At 41.3% G+C, this 12,120-nt stretch overlaps 1 protein-coding gene across 1 annotated transcript; it reads right to left on the reverse strand.

Annotated features, from left to right (window-relative positions):
- Nucleotides 1–256: 256 nt before the first annotated feature.
- Nucleotides 257–1,480, reverse strand: LOC124404453. The gene has a single exon (XM_046878584.1). The coding sequence runs from the start codon at nt 1,464–1,466 to the stop codon at nt 291–293; it is 1,176 nt and encodes a 391-aa protein (XP_046734540.1). The 5' UTR covers nt 1,467–1,480; the 3' UTR covers nt 257–290.
- Between the last annotated feature and the right edge of the window lie 10,640 nt (nt 1,481–12,120).

The following is a 12,120-nucleotide window of genomic DNA, read 5'->3' on the forward strand; positions in this document are numbered from 1 at the left end:
ACATATATATATATACAAATATCCGTTACAAAAATATATATATTTTTTTTTTCGTTTTTCATTTTTTCTTTTTCACTCTTTCAAATATCAGTTCGAAAGTATGCTGATTCATTATTATTCTCGTCATTATTGTTATTACTATTGTTAATATTATCATTATTATTACTATTATTATAATTATTTTGTTTTGGACGCAGTGCGTGCGTGTTGAGAAATTTTTCAACTCGTGAAAATAATTGACTCGTTCAAGGAACGTTACTCTTGTTAGAAGAATTATAAATTCAACGTGTCTATTCGCGCTGAAGTAATTCGTAGAGGGCTGATATGTAGGTCTGAGCCATTTGCAGTGTTTCGAACTTGCTGAGTTTCCTGTCGTTACCCAGGCTGGGCACAACGTCCCTAAGTCTGTCAAAGGCGTCGTTCAGACTGTTCATCCTCCTCCTCTCCCTAGCGTTCGCGGCTAGACGACGTTTTTTCAACACCTCGACTCCCGGCGCGCCGGATTTTAGTTTATGCAAATTGTCCTTCTCGTTAATAAGCTCGTCGTCCTCGAATTCTATGCGAAAATCACCCTCCTCGTATCTCGTCGTTGAGAACTGCTCGTGCGGGTGATGATTACGAAGGCGATTGTGGTTGTGATGGTGAGTTTGATGACGATGACGATGATCGCCGATTTTCATCGGCACTTGAACACCTTCGATGTCCGATGTCTTCGAGCTCGGATTGTTCAACTCCACGCACTGGATCTGATCGTGAACGCGAGTCTCTACGCCGGCGTATAAGACGTTTGAACTTCGTCCGAAATTGCTTCCGTAAAGCGCGGTACCGATTTTTTGCGAAAACTGTTCCCCCGCACATTTGATTGTACCTTCGGTGTAGGGTGACGCGGTTGTCACTGTTCTTCCAGCGTTGTTGTTGTTATTGTTGTTATTGTTGTTGTTGTAGATACCGTCGAGAGTCAGGTAAACGCTATCCGCCGATTTTTGTTGGTACTGAACTTCACCGCAACCGGGGAAATTTCTTTGGGACGAAAAGCCGGCGCTGTTTTCTTGAAAATTCTGCTGCTGCTGCTGCTGACTTTGATTTTCGGATTTACCGTTGCCGATTTCTTTGCAGTAATCGTTCTGACGATCGGTATTGTAACCCTTGTACAAACTGATCTCGGCGAGGCTGCTCGCGCAGTTCGCCTCGAAATTCGCAGCACCGCACAGCGACGGATTAACCGGGAAATTATCGCCAACCGTAAAGGCGGTCAGCTCTTGGTAATCGTTGTTATGCTGACTGTCGACCGAACTGATGCTGTCGCAGCTGCTTCCTCTGGACCTCGGTGGCTGCGGGTAACCAAGCACCAGGGATTCCGGGGCCGGCCAACAACTTCGCGGATTCGTTGATTCGGGGCTGCTGGCCGAACCGTAACCCTCGGAATCGATCATCTCGTAGCGCTGCAGCCTCGCGTAGGTGTTCATATCGTCCTCGACAATCGTTGGCTTGTGCCTACCGGTCTTTACTTGCTGCTGCTGTTGCTGCTGCTTCTGCTGCTGCTGACACTTACGCTTTCAACGTCAGATCATAATACGCGAGTTTCGATTCGCGCCGTTTCGTTTACCGATCATTTACTCGTAAGCACCAGGGAGAAGAATTCAAACGCGCTTTTCGTCACCAGGTTCTAGCGAGCCGATATTATATGTCGGCTTTATTTAGGGCAGAGTGTTTTGGGACCAGATCGAGTGACGGGATCGTCAGTCGTTCGTCGTTTAACGTCGATCGTCTTTTACGCGCGTCCTGCTCGGATGGGAGCGTTGCGTAAACTGAGACCGAGTTTACCTGATGATCGAAAGCTGGACCACGTTGCCCGGTTTTCTTCAGATCTTGGGGTGGGGGTTTCGACTCACGGGAAGGGGGAAAAGCTGTGGCTGGCTTCTTGGCGCCTTTGTAGAAGCCGCTGTAAGAACCACGCCTCCTTTGCTGGGGGCGAAAGAGTCAATGGTCCTGCCTGCAGCCGACTCTGTCAGGCTTCGGGTATACACCGGCTTGTTTAGAATGCCAACTCGACCGTTGCGCGAAATCGGATCCGACCGGCCAAGATGGAGGACCGAACTCTTGGCCGAGACGATCACGCGGCGAAGGGCAGGAAACCGCTGACGAGCTTCTTAATTTAATCGCTGCAACGGGCGTGGCTCAAAGATTCTAAATTTCAATTTCTGTACGTACTTGTAGCTAGAAGACAAGATATCTCGCGCTATATTCTTTTCCTTCAATTTACAAGCCTCGAATCGTGCAGGGTTATTGGTAATCTGCTTGGTTAACCCATGACTCAAAATTTTTTAAGAAATTTTTTGATTACATTTTGCTAAATGCGTTCAAAAAATATGCATGCTCCAAGTTGAAAAAGCTTGTGTTATCCTTGAAAAAGGAAGATCCTCAAAGTTTCAATGCTCTATCTCGCTATTAAGGCGTGCTGGTAATTTAAAAAACAGTCTTAAACAAATTTTTGTAGACTAATTTCTGGACTACATCTTTTTTTCGACGCCATGTTGAATATTTCATTGTGAAAAATTGAAAATGTTTAAGTAATAAGTACTTCCAATTCTAGTTTTATTTTGTCTACCGTTTGATTTTTTTTTTTCTTTGGAAATGTTATAAAATTCAAAAAGATCCAGGTCTGAAACAAATGAGATTTTATTATACTAAAGAAATATTACCGGCACCCCTTGACAGTGAGATAGAGCATCAAAACTTTGAGGATCTTCTTTTTTCTACGTTAACTTGAGATTTTCCACCTGGAGCATAAATATTTTTTTTGAACGACCGGTCCAATATATATATCCGTACACATATGTTGACGATAAAAAAGTATTTGCTGTAGTAGAAAAATTGCTCTCTGTTGAATGACGATGACAAACAATAAACGTTGAAAATTGTTGATTGTAAATTTTTTATTGAAAAAAGATCGAGGGAGAAGCGCTGGAGAAGACGGTTCGAATAAAGAACGTGAAGGGAAAGAGAAGCGGCGATCCTTAAATCGAGGTCCTCTCTGCTGCAGGTATAAAGAAAATCGTTTGGGGACAAAATGCCCTCCTCCTCCTCCTCCTCTTCCTCCTCCTCCTCCTCGACCGCACGCGCCGACTATAAATATTCTATATACTACGGTGAAAGGGTGTTAGGTGAGCCGAGGGCTCGTAAAGCAGTCAAATTTGTCGAGATAGTTTAGAGTTTGGGTCTCTCGGCTGACCGAAGGTATTTAAAATCTCGTAAAGTAGCTATACGACCCGGACTCGACGCCGTTGGGCGGGGGTCGAGAGTCTTTGGTGGTAGCAACAAGTTTTCGGCTCTATTTGCAGCTCGTAAGCTACGAGGCTGCTCCTTATTTAGGGTGTTAACAAATTTTTGCCACCCCATTCCCCAAATCGACTTCAGATACTTAAAAAATAATTACCTAATATTTTCAGATTTTTACCTCAACTTTAAGATAGTCCGCTTTGTTGTCGAAGTTTATTATGGAAATAACATGGGAAAAACTTTTTTCTCAGTATATATATTTTATTGTAAAAGTAATAATGTTGAAAAAAAAAATCAATCAAGTCTGTACGACGTGACTTTGGATATTTTTTCTGATTGGTTTGCGCGTTGTTTCACCTTGTTTTCTCAGATTTCATCATGGGAATACCGAGTTGCTTTTTCTTTCCATTTATTCGCAACTCGTCGCTGCCGTGTCAATAGCTCGATCGTTCCACGTGGGAATTTTTGCCGTAAGTACCATTAGTGCATCGGATTTGATGCAGCTTAGATTATTTACTTACGAATTTACGTAACAACACTATCGAATGTCGCAGTGTTGTCTGCTATGCTCGGCGGGTGAGATACTTCCACGAATTGTTTGCCGTTCAGTTTTTCACCGCATTTAAATGTCTATTTCAACAGCACTTGATAGCAGTCAACAGAAGCTCTGACAAACGGAAAATCAACCGTCAGTTTGAACCGGTGAACAGAATTTCTTGTTAGACCAATTTTTTTACTCTCGAATCTCGGAATGTGCGATTTGATATGTCTCGTAATTTTATTAGACTGCTATATATATGACAATTGTGCGTATCGTGCTGCTCGATGGGTTACAGATATGAGAGAAGCTACAATGTTTGCAGAATCCAATTAGAATCTTCGTCGTGTGACCGTGTAATAACTGACAGTCGCTATTCTTAGTTGTTTTGCTCCACAAACAGACACCAACGGTACAAAACGTTTAAGATGAAGTGGTCACGCGCTGATCTTGAAGGCGACCTTTTTTTACGGCAATGTCACATTTGCTTTTCCATTTCATTCGCCACCGTTTTACGTATAATAATGAAATTTGAGATATCCTTTTGGGACTACAGGTAAAATCCGGTCAAAGCAATTTGCTGTGCAAATTGATTGGAGGATGGGAAAAATATAAGCAAGTGATAGAAACAGTTAATACTCTCAGATCGATGTTCCTACCTTCAATGCTTCGAAGAATGTTTGTTGATATATATATTTGATACAAGTTGAGTTTAAGAAAAATTGGACTATCTTAACTTACGACGGGGGCATCTGATGTCCAATTTTGAACTAATTTTCATGCAAAAATCGAGTTTGTTAGTAAATTTAGGTTGCAACGAGTTCTGGAAAATGTCTATTTTCGTCTGGGAAACAGGAAAATGATAGGGATTTTGATACGTCATTGACGCTCGACACCCCGTCAATGGATTATCGTAAGATAGATGAATTTTCGACGCGCGTCGATATTATCATCATCTGGTAAAAACTCCGGGTACTATTTCGCGTACACAACATTCGATTCGCAAACTTTGCACATCCTTTCCAGTTGTAGATCCTCTCCATTAACAACACGCCGCTGGTCCGCGGGGTGGCTATTTTTTTACCAAACAACATTCCCAAACATCCGCACGTCATTCGCAGTTTACAATTAGAACTATTATATACCGATCTATCAATATTAGCGCGCCAGTTTCACACGCCGCAGAACATCATCGGTATAAAGGGAATAACCAGATCCTCCAGAAGATTTTGCGTCTGAGATTAACAGTTGAAGCCGAATCTGAATAGGCGAGATTCGTTCTCATGAAAAGCGTTCTTTCTATCCAATTTTTTTCTTTTCAACAAGTCGATCTAACATATTAACCTGCCTAATAATAATTGATCTTTACGTCGAATTCCTTCGCGCAACAGCTCTAACCGATCTCGTCGTTGTCCCACCGATGAAAGTTCTACTCAACTTGAAACAGACCTTTGTCATTTTTCTTTCAAGCACCGTTTCTCTCTCTCTCTTTCTTTCTCTTCTGCGGAGGCGGGATCGAGGAGGGTCGAGACTCATTTAGCGAAATTTCGCAGAGGATAACGAGTTTGGAGCTGCGGTATCTTTTGCTTCGACCTGCTGCACGTGCTCACATTTTACTCAAAATAGGAAACGCCTCCGGGTTAGAATTGCTTTTCGACTCCGGGTTTGGGCCGGGTTTTATTTTTGCCAACGAAACACGAGTGAACAATTAATTCAGGAATTAGCTGCACTCGGACTATAGCTTTGACACTGAGATGGGTAAAGTAAGTGTTCCAGTTATTGACACGTTTAGACCCAATTATTGACTCTTTCAATTTTAAAAATTATAAATTGACGACACAAATTGTGAATTTATTGATGACTAGAACCAATTGCTAAAGGGTTAGACGCTACAAATTCAATCTTTTTTGTTTTAATTTTAGAACTATTAAGGATCAAAGGGATACCATAGAAAAAGGTCAATAACTGGTAAACTCACCTTAATTCACATCGGAAGGAAATTGAAGGCCTTTATTTTCATTTGCGGAAAAAATTCGGTTCAAACTTTTCCGAAAGACAGAGAGACAGACATGCAGAAATGAATTTCAAGGCGTGCGAGCCTCGTCAACAGATGTAGAGATCTCGAAGATCTCGTTTGCTGGACCCACGCCACGCGGCATTTAGCGCCGGCGTGTCGTAATTAGGAGTTATATATACGGAAGAAAAAAATTAGCAAATTTACTCCATTTGACTTCAGCAAAATACCGAAGTTACGAAGGTCGAGCCTGTATCGTAACCGCCAATTAGAACACCCCGGGTGTGATTTTAATTGAGGGTTTCCTCGGTCATAAATCTCCCGACGATTTTTCAAGCTGTACGCTACAACGATCCAACTCCAGAGGTCAGCTTCTAGCAATTTTAATAAGTCCCTTAATATATCCTCGTCAAGAGTTGCGGAAAATGGTTTCCTTTTCATACTCGAGGTATGCAGAGCTTGCGCATAATCCTCATCTTATCATTCGAGTAATTCTTTATAGGTATGCAAGAAATGTCTCCTCCGTCCTGACTCTAGACAAAAGAAAAGAAACCATAGTTATAAAAGAAAGGTTATTTATTCCAAAGGATGCCCTAAGGCTGTACGAGTCTCTTGATGATAACTGAGATCGTCGTTAAACCCCGTCCGAGCTTCTCGAAAGCAGGGACTCTACTCGTAAAAGCGCGACGACACCTCCTCGCCTCGAGCAAACCTTGTAAATGTGTGCAAAAACATTGCTAATAACTCGTATGTAAATTCCTGATTTGTGCGTACGGGTGTGCAGCGTAATGATATTCGTTATTCAATTCATTACGGTGATGAACTTGCGCCGGCACCAGAGCTCGTAGTCCGCATTAGGTCCATCGTCTCCTCCGTTCGTCCATCTAATCCGTAATCCGGCACTGTGCACTTTCAATATGGCGGTTGACTTTTTTAAAATAAATCAAATAGTGTCCGATGGACTAGACTACGTAAGTTTGCAGAAGTCCACACTGAGCTGCTCTTCTATTTTTCAAAATTAAGGTAGTAACGATACTGTAACATCATTACTTCGCATATTTTGGATCGTCTGAAATTTAATACATTCACATGTATTTTGAAATGCCAACTCTTTGAAAGTCGTTTGGATATTGTAAAGTGATGATTTTTCTTCTTATGGTGTCGTTAAGTTAACGTTACACACTTGAGCCAACTTTCTTATATTTGCTCTACTTAATTCTTGCCAAGTTCAGATCGCCGATGCATGTCATTCCCGAGAATGACGAGCTTGATTTCATTCCTATCTCGATCCCTCGACGAGGCGGAGAACGAAGTGTTTCAGGTCGCTACTCACTACGGTATCCGATCAATTACCTACCCTTCAGTCATTGTATATACACTCGGGCGATTCGTTTGTTTTTACGAAACGGTTCCCCAGCTTGGAATACTGGGCTGAAAGCTATCAGAGGCACGGACTGGAAGAGTATCCTACGTAACGGCAAACCACATGGTGCACCACCTAGGAAGTGACTCTCTGGCACCTGCCTCGTCATCCTGCCCGGAGCCGCGGGACGGGATAGATAAAGCGAGAGAGAAGGAGAGAGAGGAGAAAATGGCGACGGGACTAATTTATGCCTCATTTACACCGTTTCATTGAACCGCGTTTGTGTGCTAGAGGTGCACGATTTTACGCCATTGAAGATCCTCATCTCTTCGGCTAACGCGTAACGAGTTGGAAATTTGCGCTTGCTTGAAAAATCTCGACCGTGACCTTCGCCTCCTCCTCCTCCTCCTCCTCCTCCTCCTCCTCCTCCTCCTCCTCCTTTTTCTTCTCTTCCTTCTTCACACGCTACTTGACTGGATGTCAATGTAACGCTTCTATACCTATGATTGCCAGATGGAATTTGCCAGCCTCAACTCGACGCTCGTGGAATCCGTGGTGAACTGACAATAAGCTGAGAGTAAAAAAAGTCATTGAATCAACTAAATGCGTGCGGTCACGGGCGGCAAAATAAACTTAAACTTCCGTCAATTCAGGATATGTTGGTCTGATGAAATGTTTAGTCGGACTATTTAAATCAACTTAACATTTTGCCATACCAATATATCTCGTTTTCATTAAGACACAAATGGATATTCATTTCGCTGCTCGCGATCGCTAATTTAAATAATTCAACGACTTTTTTTCTCACGGTTCGTGTATCAATTCTCACGGCTGATCATTGTTTAAATCAAATTTCGAACTAAGGACTCCCAGGATCAACTCTCTATTTCCTCTACTCTATTACTGTATACGCAGTAGAAACGTATACTTTATAGCTGTATTATATTTGATCGGTAGTCTTTTGCTGCGAGTAATGTGTAAGGGTAAATCATACTTTAATAATTCCGTAATAAAGTATCGTATACATATTAGTCATTTATTTCGAGTGCTCGTAATAAACTTTTCCCTTCAAGAGAGTTGAGTTACCTTTTAACCGTGTTATAGAAGTGAGCAAATCTTGTTTACAGCAAATCCACCGCGCGTTGAGTCGAACCGTAGATATATTTATATTACACTTCCTAGAGTGATTCTAGAATATTGAAGTGAGATTCTTTCCGTCTTTATATATTAATATAAAACTGGATAAAAATTACTTTTCTCGTTTTTCTTTTCCTACTCCAACGAACAAACGAACGTTGACGATCGTCAATGAAAACTGTAAATCTGTACACGAGACTTATTTTTCCCCACCCCACGTTTCGTCGTTCGAAATTGACAAGGATTTTCAATTTTCACGAATGATTGTGAAATTGAGCTAACTGTATACGGTATAAATATATAACATACGTCGTGCAAGTATTACAGTATTTTGCCTTCACACTCGGACGAGCCCACCTTGCCGCATGTCGCGCGATATCTCGGACGGGTAATTTTCATCAAAATTACAGATAGTTTGGCGCCCTTCCGAAGTGCAGGGCCTGCAGGGGCAGCGAGTAAGCGATGAGATACACAAGCGCCTTGTACCTTTTGCCCTCCCTCTCTCCCTTCCTTCCCTTTCCTTTCCTTGCCTTTCCTTTCCTTTCGCCTTCCCTTTACCAACAACGCACCTTATGCATACGTGTCTGTGAAAGGAGGAGAATCGTTGCCGGAGCTCACGCGCGTCCTCAGCGTTCCGCACGGCTTGCGGCACACGCCGAAAACCCGGCAGGTTCATCCGCAGGATACGTTATTAGACCCATTAACATACTCAACCGTGTTCCCTGCCCTTTCCCCCCTAATTAACCGGCGAACTGCACGAGCGTGTATCGCGTTTAATTCTCGGCCACGCGAGCTGGCGGACACTGACTATTTTTTTTCTTTTTTCTTTTTTTTTTTAATTTTTTGTTTTTGTTTTTCTAAGTTTTGTTTGAGAAAATTCGTCGGTAAGTTGACGAAGAAATCGATCCCCGATGATTGAACGTTGCTGTTGAAATTAGATATTCTCAACGAGATACAGAAACGAGATCTCTTGTCATTCGCGTGCAGCAGGCATGCAGCGTCTTTTTCCCTCCGGATATGATCTTCTCTCGACGTTTTTTGTTTGTTTTTTTTTTCTGTTGTTTTTTATTTTTTCATCCTTTCAAAATAATTCGTCCTTGTAACGAGTTTTTCGACACTGCCACCGACGCCGCCGCATATAATTCACCGCGTGTTGGATAATAATAAAATTCTCCCCTTGAAATTCTAATGAGCCTTGGTGAGGCTCGTTTTGACCGTTACATTTACGCGCGCCCTGCAGTTCGTTTTGAACGACGAGTCGAGGGCAACGACGCAGGTTGTCTGCGTACGTATATTATTATTATTGTTATTGTTATTATTATTATTACTATGTAAAAAGTAGCCATTTTTCATTTATCTCACAAAATCTACCCCTCGTAGATATTTAATGCACACACAGGCTCTATACGGCAAATTACACCTTCTCTAGGCGCGTTCACGGGGAAATTGGAGACCGGAGAAACGAAGTTGGACACAAAAAAAAAGAAAACAAAAAAAAAAAAAGAAAAAATCAAACGTGCAAGTCACGCGGGCGGAAAAGACGCATTATGTTTTTCTGACCATGCAGATTAATATTATTTTTATTATTATTGTTGTTATGGTTATTATCATCACCATCGTCATCATCGTCATCATCATTTTCATCTTCGAAAAGGAGCTAGAAAATATTAACTTACACAACAGCAGAGGATTTGCTCAAGGCAGAAAATTTCTGTACGCAGCGAAGCGCCTAGTCACTCGGGTGTAACAAGCCGATTGTTTCGGTGTAATATCACTACAATCGGTAAGAACGGAAAGCTGAACGTAGAGTACGCAAGAGCTTTTCTTTTCCTGAAATAAATCTAACCCCGGCACGCGCTGCTCTTATACGTACCTATAATATGTGGAATTATTAGGCATTCCAGCCCTAAACTTTCTTTGCTTGCTTGTAGTTTCTAAACCAAAAGCTTACTCGCTACCATCTTGGTATCAAGGTTTTCGGTTTTCAACAATGAATCCGTGGGGAAAATTTGAAGCCAGTCGATTGGTGCTATTCGTTGAAAAATTAGATTTTTCAGTTTTTTAGAGAAGTAAAAATCAAACCCGTGGTTCAAAAAATCTAAAACGCATGAAATAGACGAAATGACTTGAAAAAAAAAATAAAAAAAATGTGGAATTCTTTACACGTAGGTATATTACCTGCCTCGGCAAAATATATTTTTCCACTAAAAATGAAAAGCAAAAAGTGAAAGAAAATGAAAAGAAAAAAAAAAAAAAAAAAAAAAAAAAAATCAAAATTTGGGCCTGAGAAAACTCTCTGGTTAGCGGGTACTTTTCTGGCACCCAATGAAGAACGCGAGCCAAGAGCTTAGGTATAAGGTATGTGTCGAGATACCTTGTGGAAATGTTTACGAGCCTCTCGGCACCGTAACCGACCTTTGAAGGGTCGGCGTTGGCGTTCCTGCACCCCGATCGATTTCAAAGTACCATTTCGGTCCAGTTAACCGCCACCCAGGCGTGGCTAATGACTCGTAAATTGGTTGCCCCTCGTCCCTGGCGCCCCTCGCTCCAATTCCTGAATATCAAATTTACGGGGGAGCGGGGAGAAAACAATAAAACAAACTATTCTCTTTCTCGTATCGTTTATCCTTTATTATTTTCATTATTTTCATCTCTTTTCCGGTAGTTACTGTCAATTTTGAGTAACTAGATACGACGCGCTTCATTGCTTTCCGCATTCCGTGCGCAGGCTTCAATTTGCCAACCACATTTACAACACCGTGTACTTTGAGTTTTCACTAATATTGCAAACTTGTGCGAAAATTTTTTTGCAATTAGTTCGCGCCGATCCGTCGGCTCTCTATGGTCAATAATAAAAATGACGAATCGGTGAGCGTTATTCCCGCGCGCTACGGAACGAAGATGCGAATAGCGTAATGAATGTGAAATATGAAATATGGCCGAAGGTTAATCGATAACCTGTCAGTAAATTCCCCCTGCGATTCCGTATCTAAACCTGTACTTTTATACATACTCCTGCGCGTATATACGTGCGATTTCATGTACGCTACACAACGGAGAAACCGATGTGACGTAGATTAAATATGTCTATTCTCGATGCCTGTAACAGTACATTACGCTCTGTGTTAAGAAGAGAAGCTTCCTAGTCAGTGCGGCGGGTAAACCTTGCCACCAACCATGCTAACCCATCGAATTTAATAATCCCTGGTAGAAATCGTGACTTACAGTCTTCTCGAATTTATCGCTTCGAATTGCGAGAGAAGAAAAGTAGCTCAAGGAATTGAAAAAATTTTCATTCGCAGCGAAAGCACGTTATTTAAGTATTTTTGAGCCGAAGGGATCCGATTATGACCATAAAAAGTTATTTTACATACAGATTTTTAGTTCTCGATGTTGACGGATTTTTAATCATTTTCTAAAATGACGTCATTAAACAAACTATCGACTACTTTCTTTGGGTTGAAATTTTCTTTAAAAAAATATGAAGTAATAAGATTTTTAAGTCCGAATAGGCAATTTCAAGAATTACCGAGTTACTTTTCTAATATAAGCTTCAGTTATACTGTACTACATTAAATTACATTGAATTGGTAATTCTCAAAATTACGTATTCGCAGGTGAAAATAGTCATTTTCAGTGTTTTTAAAAAGAAAAATGCATCCTGATTAACGAAAATGATAGTTTCTTCTGTAACGCCATTTTAGAAAATGATGAAAAATTCTTCAACTTCGAGGGCTCAAGACCATACGAATGCGTGGAAAGTATAAACTTTATAGTAATAATGGGATC

This window comes from Diprion similis, chromosome 1 (assembly GCF_021155765.1).
Source record: "Diprion similis isolate iyDipSimi1 chromosome 1, iyDipSimi1.1, whole genome shotgun sequence".
NCBI classification, from domain to species: domain Eukaryota; kingdom Metazoa; phylum Arthropoda; class Insecta; order Hymenoptera; family Diprionidae; genus Diprion; species Diprion similis.

Excerpts from the sequence above, each read along its gene's own strand:
- LOC124404453 (XM_046878584.1), bottom strand. The coding sequence starts at position 1,466 with ATGAACACCTACGCGAGGCTGCAGCGCTACGAGATGATCGATTCCGAG.